Below are 27728 nucleotides of genomic sequence, written 5' to 3'. Positions count from 1 at the left end.
ACCTGGCACACCTGTGCCCAGCTTCTGGGACAAGCAGTTTGCAGGTCAGTCTGTGGTGAAGGGCTGGGGGTCAGCTGGGTAAAGAGAGGGAAACGGAGGTTGCTGCCATGGAGGGGGCCAAGGTGGCCCAATCTACCATCAGGATGGCTTTGATAACCTCCCCTCCCCCCCCAAAAGGCTGCCACTCTGCTACATGGTGCCCGCTCAGAAGAGCTGACCCAGGCACCTTGAGCAGACCGCAGAGCGAGGGGCGGGGTGCCTTCACCTCGCATTGTGAGAGCAACTAAGTAGCTTCCCTGCAGCACTGAGAGGAAGAGGGCAGAGCCATCCCAGGTCCTGCCACACGCCTGGGCTGTGCGCCCACAGCCTTCACGCGGTAGTCACGTGTCGTCTCCTTTTGCCCTTGCAGAAGGTGTGGGGCTGACCCCAGCTGGGATCCAGCAATACAACCCCAGCACTAGCTGGTGTGGGCATGCAGTGCCACAAGTGAAAGGGCTGGCCCAGCGACTGCCCAGCCTCAGATGCCCACCAGATGGGGCGCCTGGGGACACACTTCTGCCTGTCCTGGGGCTGCCATACTCCCAGGCTCAGTAATGGACTTGGTGCATGCAGAAGCAGCCAAATGGGAAAGAGGTGGGGTAGGGGCTTCCATGATCTCTGCCCCACTCCCCTAGAAGCTCAGCTCCACCCCCAGGGCCCCACCCCAGACATCCCCCTAACCGCCTGGTCTTTCTGGTGAGCAGCCCCACCCTATGGCTGCCCACTGTAAGGTCCCACTTTAGGCCACCTAATTAGCCTGTCTCAAGTGGGACCAAAGGGATTGGGAAGAGCAACAAGACACTGGTCTTCCACTTCTTGGAAAAATAACAAAAGCCCTAGACCCTGGCCCCTGGTCTCACCGCAGCTACTCATTGTCTGCACAGCCTTCCAGGGTGAGCCAGAGGCAGACTGCTCACTGTAGCCCATTGCCCATGGCTGCCACATCCAGGGCAGCATGGCATAGTGGGAGGTAACATTGAAGAAGTCCTGTCAGCCAGCCCTGGGTCTTCACACCGCCCCTCAGAGCCAGAAGACATCCGTGAACACCTGAAACAACCCAGCTGGGACTGGCAGGCCTGTTCCAGTAGTAGGGAACACCGAGGCTGCTGGTGGCTGGACAAGAACAGAAAACAGAGTGTGTGTGGGGGGGGGGGGGGGGGGCTGCCCCCAGAGCTGAGATAGGCAAGTCAGTCTTTCACAGGAACTGCAGGATGGCCCATGGTCTCCTGGAAAGTCAAGGCCCACCAGGGACGCACAGACCACAGCTCCGGCCTGCCTGCAGTGCAGGGTAGCAGGCCTGTTCTCAGCAAGCTCCAGGCTATCAGAGGACAAAGGATTAGTTACCACATATGGCTCTTTATTTCATACAGGGCTCTGTACAAAATATTTACACATATTCTTTACAGAATAAGTAAATCACCTGAAGGTAAACAGGTAATGCTTTCTCCTCAGTGGCAGGGAGAGACCTGATGTGAGCAAAGCCATGGAAAACTCTGCTTCCCAGGCCACAGCATAAACCCCACCTGCTTCCCAGGACACCAGCATGAACCTCTCCTCCCTTGCTCTCTCCACCGCGTTCCACCCCTGTCCAAGTACTGTACAGAGAGGACAAGGCTGCCACGGGAGAACGCAGGATGTCTGCCACAATGCCACCTCTGCGTCCTTTGTCCACTTCCTAGCCAGCCCAGGCAGGACCGCACATGGGGAACGACCCACTGTGCGCTTGTTTTGGCTTTAAAGTGCTTTGTGTAACTCAGCAGATACCCAGCTGCCTGGCGTGCCAAGAGCCAGGCACTGGCACATGGGGAGGGTGTGGAATTGTGGCCAGGGCAGGCGCGGTGCTACTGGCACGTTCACCAAACCACCTGCCATGAGAGCGGTGCCCAGAAAAGAACGGGGAGCCAGAAGCACACGCTGCTCTGCATGCACCCTCCTTTAGAGCAGCAAAGGCACTTTGTTTTCCAAGCCAGAGTTCATGGAGAAACCAACCTGGCTTTGCTTACAGGAAAGCTGTCCCAGAAGGACTGAGTGACCCCAGTTCCCAGGGCCTCGAGGGCCCTTGGGGGAACCCTGGGGCAGGGCAGCTGTGTGGGCTCCTGCTAGCGCTTGAGGCTACCCGTCTGCCCTTTGCTGGGTGCCAGTAAGTTTCCAATGACATTCCCAACTAGGCAGAGACTGGCAGTTGAGATAAACCCAAAGACAAGGGGAAAGAAGTGAGTGGTATCTATGTAGGAAAATGGGGAAAGAAAGGAAATGGGCCAGGACACTGGGAATGCCAAGGCAAAGGTGAAGTGTTACACAGTTGAGCAGAAAGTAACTTCAGGATCTCAGAAGCTCATCCTTCTGATGAGAAGCATTTCTTCCATGAAGGAACTATTATTTTTTATAAAGTGAGACTATCTTATGTGTCAGGTGTATAGAATTCTAAAAATAGTAATAAAAGTATCTTTTTCTAAGTAAAGTTGCTTGTGGAGAATGAGAAGGTAGACAAAACCAGTCTAAGCAAGACTATTCCTCACTAGACTGGGCATGCCCACATGATTCCTGGACTGACACAGGAACAAGCTAGTAATACACTTCCCACCTGACTCTGGATCTAACCAGCCAATGAAGCTGCTCTTAGGAGAGAATGAGGCCCTGGCTGGAGGCGGGGCTCCCTGGCTGGTTTCTTCAACCCCTTCACTTTCATTCCAAGGCCCCCCCTGAGCAGCCCCTTCCTTCCTGTCTGACTGAGCATCCAGAATCAGCTCACTTTCTACCTGGCAGCCAAGAGACTCCCAGGAGCCAGGGAAGCCCAGCCTCCCCTTCTCCAGTGTGGGGAGGCTGCTGGGCACCCAGGTCCACTGTGGGTGGCAGGTTGGCTCTGCTGCTGCACTGCTGCCCAAGCCAAGGCAGCCACGGACAGGCAGGCAAGGGTGCACGAACAGATCACCCTGGCAGAAACCCTTTTAATCAAGGCAATCCAGCCTCCCAGTCCTCCCACGGAGGGTGAGGCCTTTGCTGTACTGGGCGAGGAAGTGGCTCTTCTGGCCAAATTCAGGGGAACAGCTGCAGCTGAAACTTCGGGGCCCACTCCAGGGCACTCTTTACCACGGCTAGCGCTGCCGCCCCCAGGGCCACCGTGAGCCCCATCACGGCCAGTTTCACAAAGCGGTTGGTCCTTGGTTTGGTCAGGACATCTTTTGTTTGAGCCTCAGGTTGCAGAAGTCCCCGAAAGCGCTGCCTCAGCACCATGTCTGGCCTTTGCTGGGCCGATGCCAGCTCAAAGTCTTTGAAGGTAGAGGCTGCCATTCTAGGGGAAGGAAGAAAGGAGGTACTATGGGCACCAGTGGGCAAGGAAAGGAGCTGGGGTGCACAGCACTGAGCGGGCTGAGAGGAGCCACGGCCTCGAAGGAGGGGACTCCTCCAGACGCAGCACCTGGGCAGACCCCCCAGTGTAGACACAAGCCCTCAAAGGCACCCCACCTCCTTGGGGGCCCCTCACCTCTCAGCCTGCTGCTTGGCAGCTGCCTCACGTGCAAGTTCCGAAGGTGGAAACTGAAGGAAAATATCTCCCGCTCTGCTGATGAGTGTCTCGTAGGGCAGGTCCTGAGGGATCTGCGACAACAGGTGGTGGACTGAGGCCATGTCACAGTCACAGTCCAGGACTTCTTGCTCACGATACAACACGATCTGCAGGGAGGAAGGCCTTGCCTCAGACACTTGACAAATGGGGCCCGGGCACCCGCCACTCAGCCTCCACTGATAGGAGGTGAGCTCTGCCCAGACACTCAGCAAACTTTGTGTCCACCAAGGAAGGAGTAAAGCAGAGTCTCGGCGCTGATCACCCCACTGACAGAGCTGCATACAGGGACCCCAGCCTGGGGAAACACGGTCTTGCACGTTTCCTAAGGCTTGCAGCAGGTACCTACCACAGCTGCGAAGTAAATGGGCATCAACGGGTGGCAGGCCAGGAAGAAGTCGTATAACCGCACGACATGCCGGAAGTCCATCAGCACGTGCCCAAACCAGGTGATGAGCCAGCTGAGGGCAAAGATGGTCCCCACCTCAGCACTAGGAGTGAAGGAAAATGAGGCGTTAGGCTCCCCGCTGGGCCATCCCCCCCTCTCCTGGGCCTTCTTCGTCCTTAGCACTGATGACAAAGAAGCATTTGGGAAAGTCTGCCATGTAGGGATTCAGCATCTCTTCACAAAATACAATGTTTTAAAAATGTGCCACGAGGGCTGGGCATCAGTGGCTCACACCTACAATCCTAGCTACTAGGAGGTAAATTGTCCAGACTCTTATCTCCATTAATCAACTGAAGTTGGAAGTGGAGGCCTGGCTCAAGTGGTAGAGCACTAGCCCTGAGTGAGACACAAAGCCCTGGGTTAAAACCCCAGTAGCAGCACAACTGCAACAAAAACAAAGAAACAAAGAAACAAAGCCAGTACCATGAGGTTGGAGATGTACTACTGGTAGAACACTTGCTTCGTATGGGAAAAGCCCAGAGTCTGATCCCAGCATCACAAAAATAAATAAAATATAAATAGAAACAAAATCGTATCTCATCTCACTGGGTGCTCTTCTTGCTTTTGGCTGGTCCTGGGGCTTAGGTTCTGTTCCTGAGCGGCTGCTGCTTAAGGCTAGCACTCTACATGTGAGCCATAGTTCCACCACCAGCTTTTTTTTGGTAATTTATTGGCGATAAGAGTCTCATGGCCTTTTCTGCCCAGGCTGGTTTTGAAGCACAATCCTCAGATCTCAGCCTCCTGAGTAGCTAGGATGATAGGTGTGAGCCACTGGAGCCTGGCTACTGGGTGCTTTCCTAATGCTCAACTACAGGAACAAGGAGTTGCCATGCACAAAGATGCTGAGGCTTTCCTTGAGAGTCTACTCTTGTTTTTTTTTTCATTTAACTGTATTGTGAAGACGCTGTACAGAGGTCACAGTTACAGTGAGGCAATGGGTGCGTCTCCTGTCAAGCATTCTACCCCTGTCCTTGGTTCTCTCACTATCCCTTCCCTCTCCCACCTCCCTCATTCCCCGCTACCCCAGAGTTGTAAAGTTCATTTCCAATATACTGTCTTGTGGGAATCACGAGAGTCTACTCTTTCTGAGGGCACAGGCACATCTTTCCAGGCTTAAAAGTAATTTCGGTGGTATGAGGCCACTGAGCTGTCTGGAGTAGCGCACCCCAATAGTACACACTTGCTTGGCATGTGCTAGGACTTTTCAGCAGCACAGAACTAAACATCCCAAACCATAAGTTACTCCCTCCTCCCTCTCTCTCTCTTTTTTTTTTTTTGTTCGTCATGGGCCTGAACTCAGGGCCTGGGTGCTGTCCCTGAGCTTTTTCTGCTTAAGGCTTTAAGCCACAGTGCCACTTCTGATTTTCTGGTGGTTAATTGGAGATGAGTCTCACAGACTTTTCTTTTCTTTTCTTTAATTTTTCCTTCCTTCCTTCCTTCCTTCCCTCCCTCCCTCCCTCTCTGTCTCTCTCTCTCTCTCTCAGTTCTAGGGCTTGAACTCAGGGCCTGGGCATTGTCACTGAGCTTCTTTTGCTTAAGACTAGCACTCTACACTTGAGCCACAGAGCCACTTCCAGCCTTTTCTGTTTATGTAGTACTGAGGAATCAAACCCAGGGCTTCATGCATGTTAGGCAAGCACCCTACTAAGCCACATTCCCAGCCCCTCTCACCAATTTTCTTGCCTACTCTGGCTTTTAACTGTGATCCTCAGACCTCAGCCTTTTGAGTAGCTAGGATTACAGGTGTGCACCACCAGCGCCTGACTCTTTTCCTCCCCTTTAATCTATGACTTCTGCAAAGAACTATTTCTTAGTACTTGGAAGATGAACCTGCCCACAGTGGCTGTCTTTCCTTCTACCTCCAGGGCTTTGGGAGTTGGGGCAGAAATATGAAAGTCTGTGTTGGCCTACCTGCCTGTCCACCTCTACCCACTACAACTAAACTCAAGCCATGGCCCTACCATCCTTTTTGGCATTCCCCAAACAAAACTGCATAGTCCTCAAACAGGGCTCTGATACTGTGTGCTGACCTCATTATTCAGACTGGAAAGCAACTTGAAGCAACTAAACAAATCAAGGAAAGATGGTGATAAAGCTGAACTGGGTTTGGAGAAGAACCGAAGGAGGGGCAGTGCCAGGTAGGGCTTTGAGTGCATGGACACACAGACATACCTCTGCATGAAGTCATGGAGTTCTGGGTTCACCTGGTCAATGATGGGCATCAGATAGTTTAAAATGTGCTTGGTGTTGTCCATCGTGGGGTCCATGAAATCCCTGCAGGGGGACAACCCAGTGAGCATGGTTGGGTCCTGCGCCTTGGCAGCGGGTGGGTGGCATGCGTCCAGACCGTTCAAACACCTGACTAGAAAATGGGCCAGGAGTTTTCGTACAGGGCATGCGTACCTGAGGTGGTGGGTAGACAGTTTTTCCACCAGCGATGTTGCCAGCCTCTCACCCACCACTAGCAGGAAGGTGACCACGATGTCGTGGTAGCCCTGGTAGTAGTGCAGTTGGGGATTGCGCTCCAAGACTAGGAGGATGATGTCGATCAGCTCTTCCTGGAGCCCTTCTCGCTCTTCATCTGGCATGCCTGGGGACGGGGTGGGGTGGAGGGTATGTTTGAACACTGGATATCACCCAGTAACAAGGATGTTAAGAAGAGGGCCAGCGATTTCCAGCAAAAGTGTCCAGTAAGAGAAAATAAAGCAAAAGTAAGTTGAGGACATCTTGCAAGATCCGCATGGTGCATACATAATCCTGAATCGCATGAAGAAGGGCCAGAAAAACTCAAAGGAAGGGATGTTCAGCAGAAAAATTGGCCTGCCATAAAATATAAAGGAATGGTTACCAATTATAGGAAGCTGAGAGATCTGACAACTGCTGGGTGTGGTGGTGGCTATTTGTACATTGTAGCACTTGGGAGGCTCAGGCAGGAGTTTAGGCTATCTAGACTGTCTCAAAAAACAAACAAACAAACACATTGAGGACCAAGAGTCGTGGCATATGCCTGTAATTCCAACTAGTTAGTGGGCAGAGATCAGGAGGACTGTAGTTTGAGGCCACAATGGGCAAAAAAGTTAGGCAGATCCCACACCAATAAGCCAGGCATGGAGATGTATGCCTGTAATCCCAGGTATATGGGAAGCACAGATTAGATTATTGCAGGGTGAGGTCAGCTCCTGGCAAAAAAAAAGGGTGAGGCTATCTCTGAAAAATAAGGTCAAAAAGGGCTAGGCACGGGACTCAAGTCCAGCAAGGTGGAAGCCCTGAGCTCAAACCCCAGTGCTGGCAAAAACACAGATGATGACTGCACAGGCAGTGCATGAATTTGTCTCTCTCCTTCACACAAAGGATTTAAGAGGATAAATAGTGAAAGCTGAGTAACTCTGCAGACTGCTAAGAACACTTCTCATTGTTTCACTGATCCTGCTAACTGTGCTGTCTTGGGTAAAGGGTCCACCTCTGTTTACTCTTATGCAGAACACAATGAGGTTTCTGTATGTGGAGAAGAGAGCAGTTAAAACAGAAATGGTAAAATGTTCACACGAAGAGACCTGGGAAAAAGGAATTCTTTGCCCTATTTTGCAACTTTTTGGGATGAAATTACATTTTAAAGGATATAAAATTATAAATGGCAAAAGTTGTGTTTCCCTCTAAAGAAAACTGACTATTGCAGGAAGGCCATCTGCCCCAAGCTGCAGCCGAGAGCGGGGACACACTCAGCGACTCCCAGTGTGGGGCCCTGTGCCCTGCCGGGCAGTGCAGTTCCTCAGCCCACCTAGCTTCCCTTCCTTCTCCCCTTTTCATTGTTATTATTAAGGAGTTGTACAAAGGGATTACAATTCCTTAAGGAATGAGCACACTGAGCCCAATTCTCAAAAAAGTCACCCCTTCCTTCACTTTCTCCCATAGTACACACTGAATACAATGACTGCATTTACTTACGCTCATCTGTCTATGCCAACTTGAAAAGCCCATGATAGAGGAGCAAAATGGTCCCCAGTGGCCCATGCTGACATCCATGCACACCGACACCCCAAGGGACCCAGACTTTGCAAGAGAGTCACACTGATGGCAGCTGACTCACAGGGCTCCTGTGGACGAAGCACGGCAGAGCAACGTGCAGCCAGGTGAAAGGCAAGGATGCTCACTGTGAATCCCCAGTTTGAACACCATTTGGGTGGACCTGTAGCTCGCGACTGGCAGTGGAAGCTCGGCCTTCCTGCATTGCTGACTCCGCTCTCACAGGAAAACACCCAAGGGCAGAAGCCAAGCAAAGGCCTAGCTCACACTGAACACAGCCCTTCTCCCAAAGAGCATACTGCCAGAGACACCAAGAACCCAAAGTCAACCAAGAACCCGAGGGAAAATAACGAAGCCGAGGAGTAAAAATTAAGGCCTGTCTGAGACAGGAATGGAGAAAGAAAGTACAACAGAAAGAACCCGAGGCACGGATGTGACAAAAAAAGGAGAGAAGGAAAAGGGGTGCCCAGGGAGAGAGGGGAGCACATTTACCCAGACCAGCAGGGCAAGAAAAGGAGACTGGGCTACGGCCCAGGTTTTATCCAAACTAAGTTAGCAGTCAACAGGAGGCGTGAGAGTCCCAGAGCATCTCCCAGGACGGGCAGGGATGAGGTAGGGAAAGGACCGGAGAAGCACCTGTGAAGACAGAGGGACCCGGTCCCACGGAGGAGGCCTGAGGCTGGCTTCCTCTGCTCCGCTCCCTGGGAAGCAGGAGGCAGTTTTAGGAGCAGACTCCATAAAGCATGAGGGAAGGGTCTCCCTTCCTGTCCCATTTAAAGATGGAATTCCAAACCCATATGCCTCTCAACACCAGGCCATGGCCCTAATAATCCCTATCAAGTGGCTCTTATGGTGTGAAGGAAACACGAGGACCAGCCCCTCGCTCTCTCATGACCACCTCTGGGGCGGGCTATCACAGTGGAAGGTGAGGGGATGCCAACTTGGGGACAGCAAATACAGGGGGACAGGAAGCTTTACTCGAGATGGGGCAAGATGGAACAGCTTCTCACCAGGGGGAAAGCGCCGTAAAGACCGCCTGACATCCAGCAGCACCTGTTGGTAGTCCTTGCTCATCTGCCGCAGGTCCTTTCCTAGAGGAAGGGGAATGCGTTACTGCAGGAATGTCTGCGAAGCTGGAGGGGGAGCTAAGGGATCTTGGGCTGTGAATATCACTGCTCTGTGGGAAAGCACTTGCCTAGTACACACAGGCCTGGAGTTGGATCCCCAGCATCCCTGCCCCCAAACCTAACATCTCTTAGCTCTGAAATTCTACCAGCAAGGCATTGTAAAGCGGAGGCTGGAACTAAAGGCAGGAGGGAGCTGTTGCTAACACATCCACACGGGGGCGCTTTCCTCAGCCCACACTGAAGGGCAGCAGAGGAGCCTGCAGCACCCCGCCTCACCTCATCCGGAGTTGGGACTGAGTGGGACATGCCAGTGCCTTTGCCTTCCAACGAAAAGCTGACTGCTCTGAGGCCACCAAGTCCAAAGAACGTGCCGGTGACAGCGCAGCCCCCAGACAGGGGCGTCATGCCACTGCGAGCCTGCCGGCGGCAGGGTCACCTCCAGCTCCCGGCACACAGCGGGAGCCCAAAGATTTGCCAAGTAAATGACAGAATCCCCAGCCACTGGCATTCTGCCCCAAGAGCAGGGAAGCAAGAAAGGGAACAGGGTGAGGGTGAACAGCCACATGGCGACAGTGCGTTCCTTTGTCTTTCCAGCTGTAGCCCAGGGAGCTTTCACTACCTGACTCTGCAAATGAGTGAAGTAACGGCTTTCAGAGCAATTACTGAATACTGCAATGCCAAAGGACTGTTGTATTTCCCAATAAGGCTTTTGCTATACATTTCTCAAAATGTATTACCACTGCCCAGAGCCCAGCTCAACTCTGACAACCAGCCTGGACTCAAGTAAATCCTGCCTGGCCAGAACTTCATTTCAGTGCTCTTCATGTGGGCACAAGCATTTCCTACATGTTCCCACTGAGTCATCCGCTCCTGCTCCAAGCCCAGGCATCAAAGCTCCTCGGGTTCTCTCCCGGCTTCTGGGCAAGCTTTCCTTACCTGACTGAGGAGGCGGGTCACTGGTGTTGACATTGAGGAGCTTGGGCCACACTTCCCGTCTGATCTCATCTGTCAGGAGCCCGCCTTCACTGATAGCCATGCGTCTGAGGGCGGCCACGTCGGTGGGATCACTATTCAGGGCCTGGTATATCTCTGCCACTTTCTTTTTGTTTTTGGCATTAAAATCTGGAGGAGGAAAACATGAATGTGAGTGGAGGATGAGGCACACATTAGCAGAACTACCTTTGTATGTGGGCTCCATCTCCTTATTTGGTAGGAGATGAGGCAGGCATGTCTTCTTAGCTTGGAGGGCATAGGCTGGCATCACAGCTCCGAGCCAGCAGCACTACCAATTTTAGGCCGTGTGCCGAATCTGGGGTGGGGACAGGACACATAGTAAAATGGACTTCACAGGTCATCTCCTTTTTTTTTTTGTCAGTCTTGGGGCTTGAACTCTGGGCCTGGGCACTGTCTCTGTGCTCTTCAGCTCAAGGCTGAAACACAGCGCCACTTCTGGTTTTCTGGTGGTTAATTGAGATAAGAGTCTTACGGAAGCCGGGCGTCAGTGGCTCACACTTGTAATCCTAGCTACTCAGGAGGCTGAGATCTGAGGATCACGGTTCAAAGCCAGCCTGGACAGGAAAGTCTGTGAGATTCTTATCTCTAATAAACCACTAGAAAACCAGAAGTGGCGCTGTGGCTCAAGTGTTAGAGCACTCGTCTTGAGCTGAGGAGCACAGGGAAAGCGCCCAAGCCCCACGACTGACCAAAAAAAAAAAAAGAGTCTTACAGACTTTCCTGCCCAGGCTGGATTTGAACTGTGATCTTCAGCTCTCAGCCTCCTGAGTAGCTGGGATTATAAGCGTGAGCCACCGGCGCCCAGCAGTCTCCTCCTTTTGAAAAGATGATCTTGTTCCTATAGGTCTGAACCGGTAATCACAGGCATAATCCAGAATAATTTATGGTGGGCTTTGACAGAGTGTTACTATAGAGACTAGGCTGGCCTGAATTTACAATCCTATGTTTGTTTTGTTTGTGCCAGTACCTGAGCTGCAACTCAGGGCCTGAGCACTGTCTCTTTTTTCAAGGCTGGTGTTCAACACTTGAACGACAGCTCCTCTTCGTTTTTTTTTGGTGATTAGAGATCAAGAGTCTCATGAACTTTCCTGCCTGGACCGGCTTGGGACTGTGATCCTCAGATCTTAAGCTTCTTGGGAAGCTAGGATTACAGGCATGTTGAGCCACTGGCACCTGGATGCTTGGTGTTCAGAGCTGACTACTACTTGAGCCATTCCAGCCTTTTTTTTTTTGCTGGCTAATTGGAGATAAGAGTCTCAGACTTTTCTGCCCAGACTGGCCCAGATGGATCTCAGCCTCTTGAGTAGCTAAGACTATAGATATGAGCCACCGGTGGCCAGCAGTAAGCATATATATATGGGGGCGGGGGGAGGCTGGGAAGGGATGGGAAGGGTAAACAAAAGAGGAGGCTACAATGCTTGATAAGAAATGTACTCATTATCTTGCCCATGTAATTGTAAACCCTCTGTAGTTTCACAATAAAAAATAAAAAAAAATATGTATGTATGTATATATATATATATATATATTTTTTTTCTTTCTTTCTTCCTTTTTGTCCATTGTAGGGCTTGAATTTTGGGCCTGGGCACTGTCCCTGAGCTCTTCAGCTCAAGGCGAGCACTCTACCACTTGAGCCACAGTGCCACTTCTAGTTTTCTGGTGGTTTATTGGACTTTCCTGCCAGAGCTGGCTTTGAACCGTGTTCCTCAGATCTCAGCCACCTGAGTAGCTAAGATTACAGACGTGAGCCATTGGTGCCCAGCAGTAAGCATATTTTTAAATAAGAAATAGAAGTCGGTCTGGGCTGGATCCGAACATAGCGGCTATACCAGTAATCCTAGCTAATTGGAGGGTGGAGAACATACAGTGGCTCAAACTCAGTCCAGGCAAAAAATCTGCAAGAACCCATTTGAGCTGGTTGTGGAGGTACATGCCGATCAGCCCAACTACATGGGAAGTTGAGATTGCGAAGATCATGGTTCCAAGCCAGCCCAGGCAAAAAACCTCACAGAAATCCGTATGATTAGAAAAAAAGCTGGGTGTGGTGGCAAGTATCTGTCACCTCAGTTATGAAGGGAAGCATAAATAGGACTGCAGTGCAAGCCAACTAGGGTCAAAGAGCAATACTGCCTAAAAAACAAGTAGAGGAAAAAAATGGTGGTAGATGTGGCTCAAGTAGTAAAGTACCTACCTAACAAGTATGAGGCCCTGAGTTCAACTCCAATACCAAGAAAAGCAAACAAAACAAAACAACTCCTCTCCACACACCCCCACCCCCAAAGCTTGGCTTGGATATATCCTGCTAGATCAGAAAACAAAGGAGACTGCTTTGTTTTTTGCAGTGAGGTGGGGTGATGTGGGGACCTTGCACATATCAGGCGAGCAATCGCACTGAGCCATGCTTCCAACATGAGAAGACCTTATTTGGTGGCATAGGCTAAAATAAAACAGGAGCATGCCCGGTGCCAGTGGCTCAAACCTGTAATCCTAGTTACTCAGGAGGTTGAGGTCTGAGGATCATGGTTCAAAGCCAGCGTGGGCAAGAAAGTCTGTGGTCTGTGAGACTCTTATCTCCAATTAACACCAAAAAGCTGAAAGTGGAGCTGTGGTTCAAGTGGTAATGTGCTAGCTTTGGGTACAAAAGCTCAGGGACAGGGCCCAGGCACTAAGTTCAAGCCTCAGGACTGGCATAAAACCATAAAAAAAAAAAAAATCGGGAGCAGGTATTTCATTGTTTGAATAGCTGTGCACTTTCCTCAGACCTGGTTGCTCAAGGAAGTGTTATTTAGAAATTTGGTCAACCCATTCCTGAGAGCAGAGAATGTTTTTCTCAATTCGTTTTGACATATCTATTCTGCTCCTGTTTCCATGTAAGCTATTTGGCAATGTTGGGGGAAGGGAGATTGCTACTTGGATCTTGAGGAGAAGGACATGGTTTGCAATCAACAAGGTTTCCATGGGATTTGGGCAAATATTGGCCTGAACATTAATTAATTCCTTCAGAAGCTAGGGCACAGTTCCATTATTGGCTTCTCTTAAGGCGGCTTCAATTCTCTTTTAATCCTGCATTTCAAACTTACTGTTTTGCTTTTAGTGTTCTGTGGGAATCAGTAAGTATGAATGCAATAGAGTAAATGACATAGCTTAGTTCCTGTAGTAAGTGGCAAGACTTTCTATTTCCACAGACCACTCTGAACACATGCACTGCAGAATCTCTACAGTTCCATGTGCTTCCTGCAATGGGGGCTGCTGGAATGTGGGCCATGGCTGCTGTGTGTCCAGGCCTGGTGCCACCTTCCTTGGGGAGCAGATAATGGTTTATGGAACCCCGATAAACCATTCAACAGCACCTAATGTGTGGGCTCTCACTGTCACAGAGAAAGAGAAAACAAAACTCAAGTGAGCTGGCAGTGTACAGTCCATGAAGTGAGAAGGTCAACCATTAGCCTAGATAGGACAGGGTCTGCAATAAACAATTCACATGCAGAAAGAGAAAAATCACACAGCTGCCCTCAGATAGGAAAAAATTTAAATAACTGCATACTATCTACATTAAGGTACATTTTATATAAGGACTTTAAAGCAGGACACAAATCTCAACTTGAGAGTAAAGTATCTGGGCTCAGGAAGAAAGTCCACACTTCCTCTACTGAAATTAAAAATGCCATTCTGTTCTCCGCAAGTCCTTCCTTCTACAAGTCCTTTATTGCCTCACAAGAGAAGCCTATCTTATGTTCCAAAGCTGACACCTTCCAAATTCCTTTGTAGTAGAGAACTTGGCTATCATAACCATAACGTGGTGGAATGAAATGATTTCCTAGAGCTGGCTGCAAAACATACCCTACTATAAACAAATCCCTGCTGCCCGAGAAAGCAACTCATTTGACAAGTAAAAGGCAAAGAGATGGGCACGGGCACTGCTTTGCCTACTGCCCACTAAATAATCTTTGCAGTGCTAGGTATGGAACCCAAGGTCTTATTTGTAGATGCTAGGAAGTCCTCTACAACTGAGCTACACCCCTAGCCTAAGCTGCTTATTTAAATAATGGCCACTGAAGCTGTGGTTCCTAACTGTTTAGATAAAGACAACTGTCCATCCTAATTCTGGTACAGAACCCAGACAGAGACTACTGACACCAGAAAGGAAATGAGTAGCTCCAAAAGAATCTGGCCTGGAAAGGAACTATGCCACCTCTCAAAGTTTCTCCATAGCTCCAAATAAAAATTGAGTTAAAGCTACACCATTACATAATGGAAACAAAAGAAGGTTCAAAATTCCATCCCAATTATTTGGCATTAAACTTGTGTATTAAGTCCTCCATTTATTATTATTATTTTTTTTGGTCTGGTCGTGGGGCCTGAACTCTGGGCCTGGGCGCTGTCCCTCAGCTCTTCAGCTCAAGGCTAGCACTCTACCACTTGAGCCAGAGCGCCACTTCCTGCTTTTTTCTTTTTGCTTATGTGGTGCTAAGGAATCGAACCAGGGCCTCGCATGCAAGGCAAGCGCTCTACCACTGAGCCACCTTCCCAGACCTCCATTTATTATTTTTAAACAGAACTTTTTTTTTTTTTGGCTGTCCCTGGGGCTTGAACTCAGGGCTTGAATTCTGTCCCTGCACCTCTCTGTGCTACTGCTCTACCACTTGAGCCACAGAGCCATTTCTGGCCTTTTCTGTTTATGTGGTACTGAGAAATTGAACCCAAGGCTTCATGCATGCTAGGCAAGCATTCTACCACTGAGCCACATTCCCACCCCAAACTCAAAAACAACAGTCTTAGTTGGACACTAGTGACTCATGCCTGTAATCCTCAGGAGGCTGAGATCTGAGGATTGTAGTTCAAAGCCAGCCTGGGCAGAAAAGTCCATGAGACTATTATTTCCAATTAACCACCAGAAAACGGGAAGTGGTGCTGTGGCTCAAAGAGCACTAGCTTTGAGCACAAGAGCTCAGGGACAGGGACAGTGCCCAGGCCCTGAGTTTAAGCCCCACAACCAGGGAGGGGGAAGGGGGCAGAAAGATTCTTTTACAAACAACTCTACACTACCCCTGAACTCCTGATATTGACATTATAAAGTAACTGGAAAATGTATGTCTGAAGTTCAGGTCTTTGAGGAACAAAGCAGAAGAGGAAAATCTTATTGTATTCTGGATAGGAGTCTTTTTTTTTTTTTGTAGCCCTCTGTCTTTGGCAGTCCTAATTAGTTCTACAAAATAGCTCCAAAATTAGAAGAGATTCATTAACAACCTAAAATACAAAGAAAGGCTGAGACAGGAGGTTGGAAAGTTCAAAGCCTTGCCTCAAAATAAAAGGTGTATATGTAGTTCAGTGGTGTAGGATGTAGTTCAGTGGTCTTACATTCATTCTCCAATTAACCCGGCCCCCACCCCCCAAAGGCTGTTTTGCTCCAGCAATGGAGAAAAACAGTCCTCAAAGTAAATCAATCTAACCACAAACTTTATGCAGAAGGACTTGTAGCATTAGTAACTTTGCCAACAATTTTCTAGTATGTTTGAAAGGAAAACAAAACCAAAACAGCTTCTTTAAATTCATTCCTTGTCATCTAGAGAAGCAAAATCAAGGGAAGTGCACCTGGTAGTCTTAACCTAGATGCAGCAACAGGTCACAAGACCCAAGCAACTTGGGCATTGACTACTATGCCATGAGGTCAGATGTCACACAAACCCCAGCAAAAGGTTATACTGAACAAGAGCCAGAATGTGTGAGCTGAACTTCCAGCCAGCAACAAAAAAAGAAGAAGCCGGGCGCTGGTGGCTCATGCCTGTAATCCTAACTACTCAGGAGGCTGAGATCTGAGGATCGAGGTTCAAAGCCAGCCCGGGCAGGAGAGACCGTGAGATTCCTATCTCCAATAAACCACCAGAAAACCAGAAGTGGCGCTGTAGCTCAGGTGGTAGAGCGTTCGCCTTGAGCTGAAGAGCTGAGGGACAGCGCCCAGGCCCAGAGTTCAAGCCCCACGGCCGACAAAAAACAAAAAAAAAAAGTAGAAGCAATTTATAATATAAAAGTGAACCCAAGGCTGGGCATCCCTGGCTGTAGCTATTCAGGAGACTATGATCTGAGGATCTTGGTTCAAAGTCAGCCAGGGCAGCAAAATCCATGAGACTCTTCTCTCCAATTAACCACCAGAAAACAAGACGTGGAGCTGTGGCTCAGTGGTAGAGAGCGCTAGTCTTGAGCGGAAAAAGCTCAAGGGCAGTACCCAAACCCCCAAGTTCAAGCCCCATAATCGACAAAAGAAAGAAAAAGTGAGCTGAAGAAACAAAAAGTGCTGGGTGCTGGTGGCTTAACCCTGTAATCTTAGCTATTCAAGAGGCTGAGATCTGAGGATCACGGTTCCAAAGCCAGCCCTGTCAGCAATGTCCATGACACTCTTATCTCCAATAAACCACTCACAAAACCAGAAGGTGCTGTGGCTCAAGTGGTAGAACTCACCTTGAGCTAAAGAGCTGAGGGACAGTGCCCAGGCCCAGAGTTCAAGCCCCATGACTGACAAAAACAAAAACAAAAAGAAACAAAATGTCAAGCAGGCTGGGAAGGTGGCTCAGTGGTAGAGTGCTTACCTTGCATGCATGAGGCCCTGGGTTCGATTCCTCAGCACTACATAAGCAGAAAAATATCAGAGAAAAAAAACCCACAAAAATATAGCAAAGTAAATTCGGAAGTGGCGCTGTGGCTCAAGCAGTAGAGAGCTTGCCTTGAGCTGAAGAGCGCAGGGACAGTGGCGCCCAAGCCCAGAGTTCAAGCCCCACAATCGACCAAAAAAAACAAAAATTCCTTGTTTCTATTTCGGGGCTGGGAGGATGGCTCAGTGGTAGAGCGCTTGCCTTGCATGCACTAGGCCCTGGGTTCGATTCCTTAGCACCACATAAGCAGAAATAAAAAGCTGGAAGTGGCGCTGTGGCTCAAGTGGTAGAGCACTAGCCTTGAGCTGAAGAGCTGAGGGACAGCGCCCAGGCCCAGAGTTCAGACCTCACGACCAGACCCCCCCCCCCAAAAAAAAAAAAGGTCAAGCGGGGTGCTGGTGGCTCACTCCTGTAATCTTAGCTACTCAGGAGGCTGAGATCTGAGGACTGCGGTTTAAAGCCAGCCCGGCAGGAAAGTCCATGAGACTTATCTTCAATTAACCACCAGGAAACCAGAAGTGGTGCTCGCCTTGAGCTGAAGAGGTGAGGGACAGCGCCCAGGCCCAGAGTTCAAGCCCCATGACCAACAAAAAACACCCCCCCCCAAAAAAAAATCTGTCAATACCAGGAACTCATCAAAATCTATAGAATGGGTAGCGTGGTTGGTTCTATTATGGACACTACCAGGGAAAGGATGGCAGAGTGGTAAAGTAGAGTTTTGCAGAGCAGATTACTTTGCCTGGCACAGGGAACACATTCAGAATTTTAACTGTCATGTATTTACTGTGTGGGAAACGTATTTTAGAACATGCACACAAAAAACAACCACCCATGACTTCGTAGACGTTATTCGGCCTGAAACAGTGTATATACCCAGCGGATGGCTGGTTACACAACTAAGTAACATTAATACAGGTGCACCGGCTAGGGCAGAAAGTAGGTGAGCAGTTGCCAGGAGCAGTGGATGGGCGTCGGGGAATGGGGTGTGGCCGTTCATGGACGGGGGTTTCTTCGCAAGTGGATGGTGTCGACGTGTGCACAAGTTTGTGAGTGCACGAGGAATCGCCCCAACGCACGCTCCCAAAGGCTGTCTTCGCTGGTAATTCAAAGCAATCGGCGGAACACCGACGGCGTGGAAGTCAAGCGGAAGTGAAGTTGGGGAGCTGCCTAACCACGCTAAGGCGGCACCGGCGTCTGCCGACGTGGCCGGCACCCCGGGCGGGGCAGGGGCTGAGGCCCCGCTCGGTTATCGGGCGCCCCAGTTTCCCGCTCCAGATAGGAGGCCGTGGCCCGAGCTCCCACCCGGTCCTTCTCTCCCGGGCTCGCTGCAGCAGGGCGTCCTTCCTCCGTCGGTTCGGTCCCAACCTTAGACCCTCTCCTCCGTCAGACACTCGCCGGGGCCCACATCCTTCCTGGCTTCCCCGGTGTGCGCCCCGGGGGGCCCCCGGCGGCCCGGTCAGCTGCCTCCGGCCGCTCCGCCTGTCCATCAGGCCGCCCATCAGCTGCCCCCGGACGCCCGGCCAGCGGCCCCCGGCCCGCCTCCCTGCCCGTCAGCGGCCCCCGGCCCGCCCGCCGCCCGCAGCTGTCCCGGCCCCTCTGCCTGCCCATCAGGCCCGCCTCGCAGGCCACCCCCGCCGGCTTCCGTACCTGCCTTCTCGGCGCCGCCGTTCCAGCGGCTGAAGGTGGGGCCGTCGCCCTGCGCACTCCGGAGGGCCATGCCCCGGGGGCTCGGGCTGCCCTGGGGGCCCGGACCCCAGCCCGAGCCCCGGCAGATGTTGGAGCCGTACAGACGCGGCTCCGGCCGCGGCCGCAGCGCCCGCTCCGCCGGGCCAGGCTGGGCTCCGAGGGCCCGCGATGCGCAGGCGCGCGCGAGGCCACGCCCCCACCGACACGTGAGCCCCCCACGGGGCGGGGCCCGGGCATGCGCGCAGGAGGCCCGCGTGGGCGGGAGAAGCGCTGGACGTGGCTTTGTGCGTGTAGTTCCATCCGAACCGCAGAGGGCGGCACTCTCCTGTGTTGAGGACAGCTTGTGTTTCGTTTGTAGTTAGCTTACATTAGGTTTACAGGGGTAGATTCCACCGTTACATTTCTACACGTGTACAGTGTATTCCAGTCCATCTCACCCCTTCTACCATTCTGTCTGTTCCTCCCCTCATCCCCTTCTCAAAACAACCAGGGACTAGATTTTGTCATTGCGTTACTTTTACTCTCTGTAAAATAGTCGCAATGAGAGTGAAAGTGCTGAACTCATGGTTGTTGAGCTTGTGGCAACTGCTGTATTCAACAGTAATGGGCTCTCATTTCTGCTTACCCAGGGTTACTTAATCCTCTCCCCCGCGTCCCCCCCTCCCCTCCCCCCTTGAGCTCCTGCCAGACTTACCTGCTTCAGAATTCAGCAAGACCTTGGCCTTCCTGCGTCAGCTTACACTGCTAGGAGCCAGGAGCCCCATCCACTTAGGAGATTCACAGCAAGCAGACTGTCACCCAAAATGGCATCTGTCTCATCAGGACTAGAGTCTCATCTCCACGGACATTCCTTTCAGTTCAGTCAGTTTTCAGGTATTTTTGTGCCTCACCACCTCGGTCTCCAATGAAAGGGCCCAGGCAGATGTTCTCAAAGCTTTAGAAGCGTGGCAAGCCCCTTCTTTAACCCTACCATAAGAGTCTTTCCTTCTGGGATCTCCTGCCCAACTCACAACTGCAGGCCCATCCTGGTTTCAAGTACATCCTGTAAAAGAGATCTCTAGGAAAAGCCCTTCACACACACACACACACACACACACACACACACACACACACACACACACACACACACACACACAGAGCTTCCATGAGCAGAAGTTACTTTGTCTTGGTTTCAAGTACATCCTGTAAAAGAGATCTCTAGGAAAAGCCCTACACACACACACACACACACACACACACACACACACACACACACACACACAGAGCTTCCATGAGCAGAAGTTACTTTGTCTTTTAATATTTAGCCAGGCATCAGTAACCAGGCACCAGTGGCTCATATTTATCATGCTAGTTACTTTGGAGGCTGAGATCTATGATTTGAAGTCAATCCAGGCAGGAAAGTCCCTAAGAATCTCATCTCCAATTAACAACCAAAAAGTGGAAGTGGAGGTATGGTTTAAGTGGTAGAGTGCAGGGCTGGGAAGGTGGCTCAGTGGTAGAGTGCTTGCCTTGCATGCCTGAGGCCCTGGATTCGATTCTTCAGCACCACATAAGCAAAAAGAAAAAAAGCCGGAGTGGTGCTGTGGCTCAAGTGGTAGAACGGTAGCCTGGAGCTGAAGAGCTGAGGGACAGCGCCCAGGCCCAGAGTTCAGGCCCCACGACCGGACCCAAAAAAAAAAAAAGAGTCTCTCAAGTGGTAGAGTGTACCAGCCTTGACCAAAAAGCTAAGGGACAGCGCCCAAGGCCTTGTATTAAAGCCCAGGACCAACACAAGACAAACTAGCAAATGAATGAATAAATAAATAAATGGGATGGAGAGAGAAACAAAGAACAAAGGAGCCAGACAGCAGTGGCTCAGGCCTCTAATCCTAGCTACTCAGGAGGCTGAGATGTGAGGATTACAGTTCAAAGCCAGCCTGGCAGGAAAGGCCATGAGACTTATCTCAATTAACCATCAGAAAATAGAAAGTGGTGCTGTGGGAGCTTGGAAGGTGGCTCAATGGTAGAGCGCTTGCCTTGCATGCATGAAGCCCTGGGTTCGATTCCTCAGCACCACATAAGCAAAAAGAAAAAAGCCAGAAGTGGCGGTGTGGCTCAAGTGGTAGAGCACTAGCTTTGAGCTGAAGAGCTGAGGGACAGCGCCCAGGCCCAGAGTTCAGGCCCCATGACCAGACCCCCCCCCCCCCCCCCCCCCCCCCGCCAAAAAAAAAAAAAAAAGTGGTGCTGTGGCTCAAAGTGGTAGAGTGCTAGGACAGCACCTAGGCTGAGTTCAAGGCCCATGAGCAAATGAAAAAAGACAGATCCATGCCATGGCACTGGTGGCTCACATATGTAATCCTAGTTACTCAGGAGGCTTAGAGCTGGGAATCATGGCTGGGAGCTAGTTGGGGCAGGAAAAATGATGAGTGTATTTTTTCTTTTTGCTTATGTGGTGCTGAGGAATTGAACCCAGGGCCTCATGCATGCAAGGCAAGCGCTCTACCACTGAGCCACCTTCCCAGCCCCAAATGGTGAGATTTTTATCTCTGGTTATCTATCCAAAAACAAACAAAAAAAACCAGAACTGAAGCTGTGGCTAAACTGGTAGAGAGTCAGCCTTGAGTGAATTAGCTAAAGAATAGATCCTTGAGTTCAAGCACACACACATGTACACACGAATGAAAAAAGGTGTTTGATAGAAACACTCAGTTCCTGTCCTGGGTTAGCACACCACCTTCTGGACAGCACAGCACTCCAGCACTGTGGATCTGCATATGACAGCATGGCCTCAAATACTTATTATATCTCATAATTTCCATTCATCTTCCCTTGAAAAATATCAAGCAAGTATTTGCTATACATAAACCAACTTCCCGGACCAACAAAAGCTAAGGAAGAGCCAGAACCCCCCAGGATTCAGGACTCTCTGCCATAGGACTCAGAAACACAAATATCTCGAATATCTCAAAGCACAACCATGGACATCACCCAACTCATTTGTCTGCTCAATAAAGATTCATTATGTCACCCTATACCCAGACTAGGCTGGAACTAGCAGGATGCTCTTGACTACAGCCCAGACTGGCAGGGGAGAGTGGCTTTCCATTTATAGAAGTGGCAAGTTTTACAGAAGGTGGAAGCCCTAGGGTCACAGACAGCCAAAGAGGGCAACAACAAACCGCACACTGGAGCTGGATGGAGCGGAGTGATGGAGGAGTTTCCTGGGGGTAGTGGCATTTTAAAGGGAGGGGATGAGGATGGTAAATGAATGCAAGCAAGAACATAGCTTGGCCGTGGAGCTAAGAGAAAGCAAAGTCTAGAAAGCAGATGGCACAGTAGGAAGGAAAATGAACTTTGGCATGAGGTGAAGACAGGTAAGCATGTACAGGCAGGAACTCATAAACTATATTCAGGTTTAGACTAGATAGAGCCAGCAGGATTAAATGTGCTGTAGTGTTAAATTTTAGGTCACTAATTAGTTCCAACTTTTGTTTTGTTGTTGGTCCTGGGGATTGAACTCAGGGCCTGGAACTGTCCTTGAGCTTTTCTGCTCAAGGCTAGTACTTTGAGCCACAGCTCCATTTCTGTTTTTTTGGTGGTTAATTGTAGGTAAGAATCTCATGGACTTTCCTACCTGGACTGGCTTCAAGCCACAATTCTCAGATCTCAGCCTCCAGAGTAGTTATGGTTACACGTGTGAGCCATCAGTACCTGGCTGGTCCCAACTTCCAATGAGAGTCACTTCTACTTGCTACACAATGCTAATGGGAAGACCAGAGCCATGCCAGACTGAGGTGGGTCTCATATTCCTATAGGTGAGGTAAGTTAACTAGGTAACTATAAAGCCAGAGGAAGACAAAAGATTCATGAGACCAAGTGTAGAACTAGGTGTATAGCTCAGGATAGAGTGTGTATGTAGTATATGCAAGCCTCATCCTTAGTACCACTCAGAGATAGAGGGAAGAAAGGAGAGGAAGGTGTGTTAGGAGAGACAAAGAACGGTAATGGAAAGATAGGCATCAGCTTAGAGAGAGATCAGGCATAATTCTAAGGTGATCTCTAAGATCTCCATTTATGGCATACACTGGACACACCTGTATGTACTATGGACAGCATTTCACCTTTGTGACTAGTTCATGCTATGTGGCAAAGATGAAGAGCCTTTTCTTTTTCTTCTTTTTGTGCCAATCCTGGGGCTTGAACTTTGGGCCTGGGCACTGGACATGAACTTTTTTGCTCAAGGTTAATGCTTTACCATTTGAGCCACAGCTCCACTTTCTGGATTTTTGGTTAATTGGAGAGTCTCACCGATTTTCCTGCCTGGGCTTTGAACTGCAATCCTCAGATCTCAGCCTTCTGAGCAGCTAGGACTACAGGCATGAGTTGCCTGTGCCTGGATCATGTGTGTGCACATGCACGTGCACAAATGCCAAGTATTGGGGATCGAACTTAGTGCTTCATGCTCTCACTTGGCTTTTTCACCCAAGGCCGGTGCTCTACCACTTGAGCCAAGGCTTTATTCATAGCTTCTTGCTGGTTAATTGACCTACTTTATGATAGCTTTAAAATAGTATTCTAATTTTTGTTATAGTACTATTGTTTCCAACCTAATTCTGTAAATCTATTCACTTCTCCCTTCCTTTTGGAGTTAATAATTCCTTCTTTTTTTTTTTTAACCTTGATCTTTAGCCAATAGGCCAAGACAAGATACCATTTGTGAATTTAGTTTGCTGCTGCTTCTTCCTTTTTTTTTCCTTGGGGGGGGGGGGAGGGGTCAGTTGTGGCTTGAACTCAGGGCCTGGGTACTGTCCCAGAGCTAGTGATCTACCACTTTGAGGCAAAGCTTCACTTACAGTTTTCTGGTGGTCAATTGTAAATAAGAGTCTCATGGACTTTGCTGCCCCAGTTGACTTTCAACTGTGATCCTCAGATCTCCGCTTCCTGAGTAGCTAGGATTACAGGTGTGAGTCACCAGTGCCCAGCTAATTTCTTTTATTTTAGAAACTTTAATTTATTCAACAAAACATGTCATGTGACAATTAGTTACAGGCTAGAAATTAAAAAAATACAACACTACTAGCTGGAGAGCCTCAGATCCTGACTAGATTTCTTTTGCTTGGAAACAATTCTTCCCAATAAGTACACATATAAAACTGTTTCCCTGCTGGGCGCAGGTGGCTCACGCCTGTAATCCTAGCTACTCAGGAGGCTGAGATCTGAGGATCATGGTTCAAAGCCAGCCTGGGCAGGAAAGTCCACGAAACGGCTTATCTCCAAATAACCACCAGAGAATTGAAGTGGCGCTGTGGCTCAAGTGGTAGAGTGTTTACCTTGAGCTGAAAAGCTCAGGGACAGTGCCCAAGGCCAGAGTTCAAGCCTCATGACTGACCAAAAAAAAAAAAAAGTTTCCCTATAAATAACTATGGGTTCCACAACACATTCAACTGAAAATCTAAAGTACTTGCAGAGGACTGGGAATGTGGCTTAGTGGTAGAGTGCTTGCCTAACGTGCATGAAGCCCTGGGTTCGATTCCTCAGTACTACATAAACAGAAAAGGCTGGAAATGGCTCTGTGGCTCAAGTGGTAGAGTACTAGCTTGAGCAAAAGAAGCTTGGGGACAGTGACCAGGCCTTGAGTTCAAGCCCCATGATTGGCCAAAAACAAAAACACCATGATTGGCCAAAAACAAAAACAAGAAGCTCGCAGAAAAAAACCTAAAAACCTGTTGGACTGAGGCTTGGCCATGTGATTAGCTCTGTTCAATAAGATGATACAGATGTGACAAGCAGAGACTTGATATGTGCTTGTGTATTTCATTTGGCTATTCTGCCAGCATGGAACTCAGAAACCAGACAGAGCAACTGTGAGTCTAATCCACCCAGAGCTGGCCAACTGGGCTGACCCCTGACCTCAGGCACAGTTACATGGCTAAACCAGTTTAGACTAGTGTATAGATGACCTAGAAATCTCAAGAGTAAAATGGGAGCAAGGGCAAGAGAAAGAGCTTATATATTATGACTGGCTAGGTTGGTCAGGGATTCCTGAAAGTACAGCTACAGCTATGTAAACACAGCTCAGAGAGCAGAAGTCAGCACTTCACTCTAGAGTCCTGGGTGTGGCTCTTCCAGGCAGCTTCTCCGTGATGAATGCTTTCTGAACCATTCTCCATTCTCCAAGGGCTCTGTGCAATACCTGCCGGTAACCCTAATCTCCTTGTGGCAACTACACCTAATGTTTTGTTTGTTCTAGTTTTGCTTCCCAGGAGGCAGCTCTGTACCAGAGAACAGTTTCCTTCAAAAGGCCCTGAGCCATCTCCCTTGTGGGGGAGGGGGAAAAGGCGGTGTACTTGGCAATCACTAATGACTTCAGTACTCACCTTCAGAATGGATTCTTTCTGTCACCTGGGAATTTCTATTACTTTCTTTGAAATGGGTTATTTAAAACAACTTATGAGCTGGGGGGGGAGGGAGGGAGGTGACTCACACTTGTAATCCTAGCTACATAGGAGGCTGAGATTTGAGGGTAGCAGTTTGCCTGAGTAGGAAAGCCCATGAGACTTACCTTCCATTAAACATCAAAAAGCTCAAGTGGAGCTGTGTGCCACCCTTGAGCAAAAGCAAAGCTCAGGGACGGTACCTATGCCCTAAGTTCAAGCCCCAGGACCATGTATGTATATGTACATGAGCATGCACATGCACTTACACACAGTTTATTCTTTTGGTCAGTACCCAAATATAGTTGGAGCAAGAAAGGAGTATGTACACAAATTAGTCTACTACATTAGGTAGAAATGTACAACTTTACTATAAGCAAACTTATTTTTATGATGTTGGCTATTAAACCCAGAACCTCACACACACTAAGCAGGGGTAATGAGGTACACCTCACCCTTAAAGACCAGCTGAGAGGGTGAAGTCCTGACAAACTTCCAAAGAGGAGAGAACACAATGGGCATACAAGTGTATGAGGGGACTTAGGCCTCTTTCTAAGTTCACAACAGAGAAGCAATTGCCTCCCTGAGGTTCTGAATCCCAGGGTGGGATGCAGAAACCACACACCACTTGCTGTTGCCTTTGCCCTCCTCTCATTAGAGAAGCCAGGACAACTGTCAGGTGAGGCAAGAGTACTGCCAACTCAGAAGTACTCAGTCCCTTCCAGGAACTTGTTCCAGAGATGGACTGCTGTCTTGTCCCCCTCTGGAGGTACCTGGGGAGAGACTCTTCTACTGAGATCCATAAGGATCCCAAATGCTATAGCCAGAGACAAACTCAGTTTGTAATTTGCTACAGAGCAAAAATATTTGGCTCTGAGTAGGGAAATTAAGAATTCAGAGAATTAAGGCAGCATCCCAAGCTAAGCACTGGTAGCTCATGTCTATAATCCTAGCTACTCAGGAGGCTGAGATCTGAGGACTGTCATTCAAATCCAGGTCCGCAAGGTCTGTGGAAACTTCCTTCCGGGGCTGGAAAGGTGGCTCAGTGGTAGAGTGCTTGCCTTGCATGCTTGAGGCCCTCGGTTCTATTCCTCAGCACCACGTAAGTAGAAAAAGCCGGAAGTGGGGCTGAGGCTCAAGTGGTCCTGTGCGATCCTTGAGCAAAAAAGCTCAGGAACAGCACTCATGCTCACAGTTCACAGTTCAAGCCCCAGCTTCTATCTACCTACCTACATGTCTGTCTATCTACCTATCTATCTATCTAATCATATAGGGAGAGAATGGGAGACAATGGAAACAGGACAATGCTAGCCTTTGTACAGACAGAAACCTGATTTTCATCTGGTAAAAACATGGAATGCTTAATACATAGACTTTTCTTCTAACAAGGATGGCACTGCCATCTGCTAGTAATTTTCCAAAGTCCCAAGTCCACAGAATCCTTATAGGTGTGCCATCACAATCTGTACAACTACACAGTTCAAAGTAGAAATGAACATCCAATTCCAACCCTGCCATCTTATACACATTTGCATACATGTTTCATCTAATCTCAAAAGCTAATGCATAAAACTTTTTTTTGTTGTTGTTGGTCCTGGGGCTTGAACTCTGGGCGTCGGTGCTGTCCCTGAGCTCTTTAGCTCAAGGCAAGCACTCTACTACTTGAGCCACAGTGCAACTTCCAGTTTTCTGGTGGTTAATTGGAGATAACTTTGAACTTTCCCGCCAGGGCTGGCTTTGAAGTGTGATCCTCAGATTTCAGCCTCCTGAGTAGCTAGGATTACAGGCATGAGCCATCAGTGCCTGGCCATAAAACTATTTTTTATCCCAAATTTTCACCACCTTTTGGGTGGTGAGGAAGAGGATATATGCATGGAAAAAGGGAAAACTGGGAGCTCCATTTATTCTTAAACTGGCACTCTATCACTTGAACCATACCTCTACTTAGGCTTCTTGATTGGAAATACTTTCACGGTCTTTTTTGCACAGACTGGCTTTAAACTAAATCCTCAATCTCAGCCTCCTGAGTAGTCAGGATTATATGCACAAGCCATTTGTGAAATTTCACAAAGACTTAGTAAATAATCCAAAAGTAATACAGCCAGAGTGCTCTGGCTCAGCATTCACAGTTCCTTAAAACTGTTTCTCTGAAGTGGTTAAACCTGCCATATCAAAGGTTATAAAGTCCACCAAGTACTTACTTTTAAATGGAAGAAACTCTAAATCCAGACAAGTAGCCCAGTAACTGTTTACATGAGGGAACCCCAGAATGTGCAGTGACATCTGCTGTATGTCTAGATTTACTTGAAGAGCCTAAATATCTGGCGCCAGGTGCCAGTGGCTCATGCCCATAATCGTAGCTATTCAGGAATCTGATATACAAGGACTGTGGTTTGAAGCTAGCTTGGGCAGTAAAGTCTGTGACTCTTATCTTCACTAAACTACCAAAAAGCCCGAGTGGAGCTGTGGCTCAAGTGGTAGAGTACTAGTCTTAAGCAAAAGAAGCTCAGGGACAGTGCTCAGGTCCTGAGATACATATGTCCTATTACACACAGGTGATAGAAAACAGATTTCAGCATTTAACTTTGCTAAACTGGCCAGAATCATCACTCACTAAGCCTTTAGCATCTTTAATTTCACTAGGGGCATGTCATTTTCTTTGCTAGGCACAGCAGTGCATGATTATAATCCTGTCTTCTTGGGTGGCATGGGTAAGAGGATCTTGGTTCAAAGACCAGCCCAGTTAAAAAGCATTAAGATTATATTTGA

At 49.1% G+C, this 27728-nt stretch overlaps 1 protein-coding gene across 1 annotated transcript; it reads right to left on the bottom strand.

Annotated features, from left to right (window-relative positions):
- Positions 1-1375: 1375 nt before the first annotated feature.
- Tbc1d20 (TBC1 domain family member 20) lies at positions 1376-18707 on the bottom strand. Its single transcript, XM_042694600.1, has 8 exons — positions 18508-18707; positions 10136-10321; positions 9083-9163; positions 6453-6639; positions 6222-6323; positions 3951-4092; positions 3524-3711; positions 1376-3331 (listed from the first exon to the last, which is right to left on the bottom strand). The coding sequence occupies exons 1-8, from the start codon at positions 18575-18577 to the stop codon at positions 3076-3078; spliced, it is 1212 nt and encodes a 403-aa protein (XP_042550534.1). The 5' UTR covers positions 18578-18707; the 3' UTR covers positions 1376-3075.
- Between the last annotated feature and the right edge of the window lie 9021 nt (positions 18708-27728).

The sequence above is a fragment of the Dipodomys spectabilis genome, unplaced genomic scaffold (genome assembly GCF_019054845.1).
Source record: "Dipodomys spectabilis isolate Male_0828 unplaced genomic scaffold, ASM1905484v1 ptg000175l, whole genome shotgun sequence".
NCBI classification, from domain to species: Eukaryota; Metazoa; Chordata; class Mammalia; order Rodentia; family Heteromyidae; genus Dipodomys; species Dipodomys spectabilis.
This window is presented reverse-complemented; position numbering and strand designations above follow the sequence as displayed.

Coding starts and splice junctions, on each gene's coding strand:
- Tbc1d20 (XM_042694600.1), bottom strand. CDS start 18,577: ATGGCCCTCCGGAGTGCGCAGGGCGACGGCCCCACCTTCAGCCGCTGG. Junction 6,640..9,082: donor TTTACGGCGCTTTCCCCCTG/GTGAGAAGCTGT, acceptor CCCCGTCCCCAG/GCATGCCAGATGAAGAGCGA. Junction 3,712..3,950: donor CCATTTACTTCGCAGCTGTG/GTAGGTACCTGC, acceptor TCCTCCCTGCAG/ATCGTGTTGTATCGTGAGCA.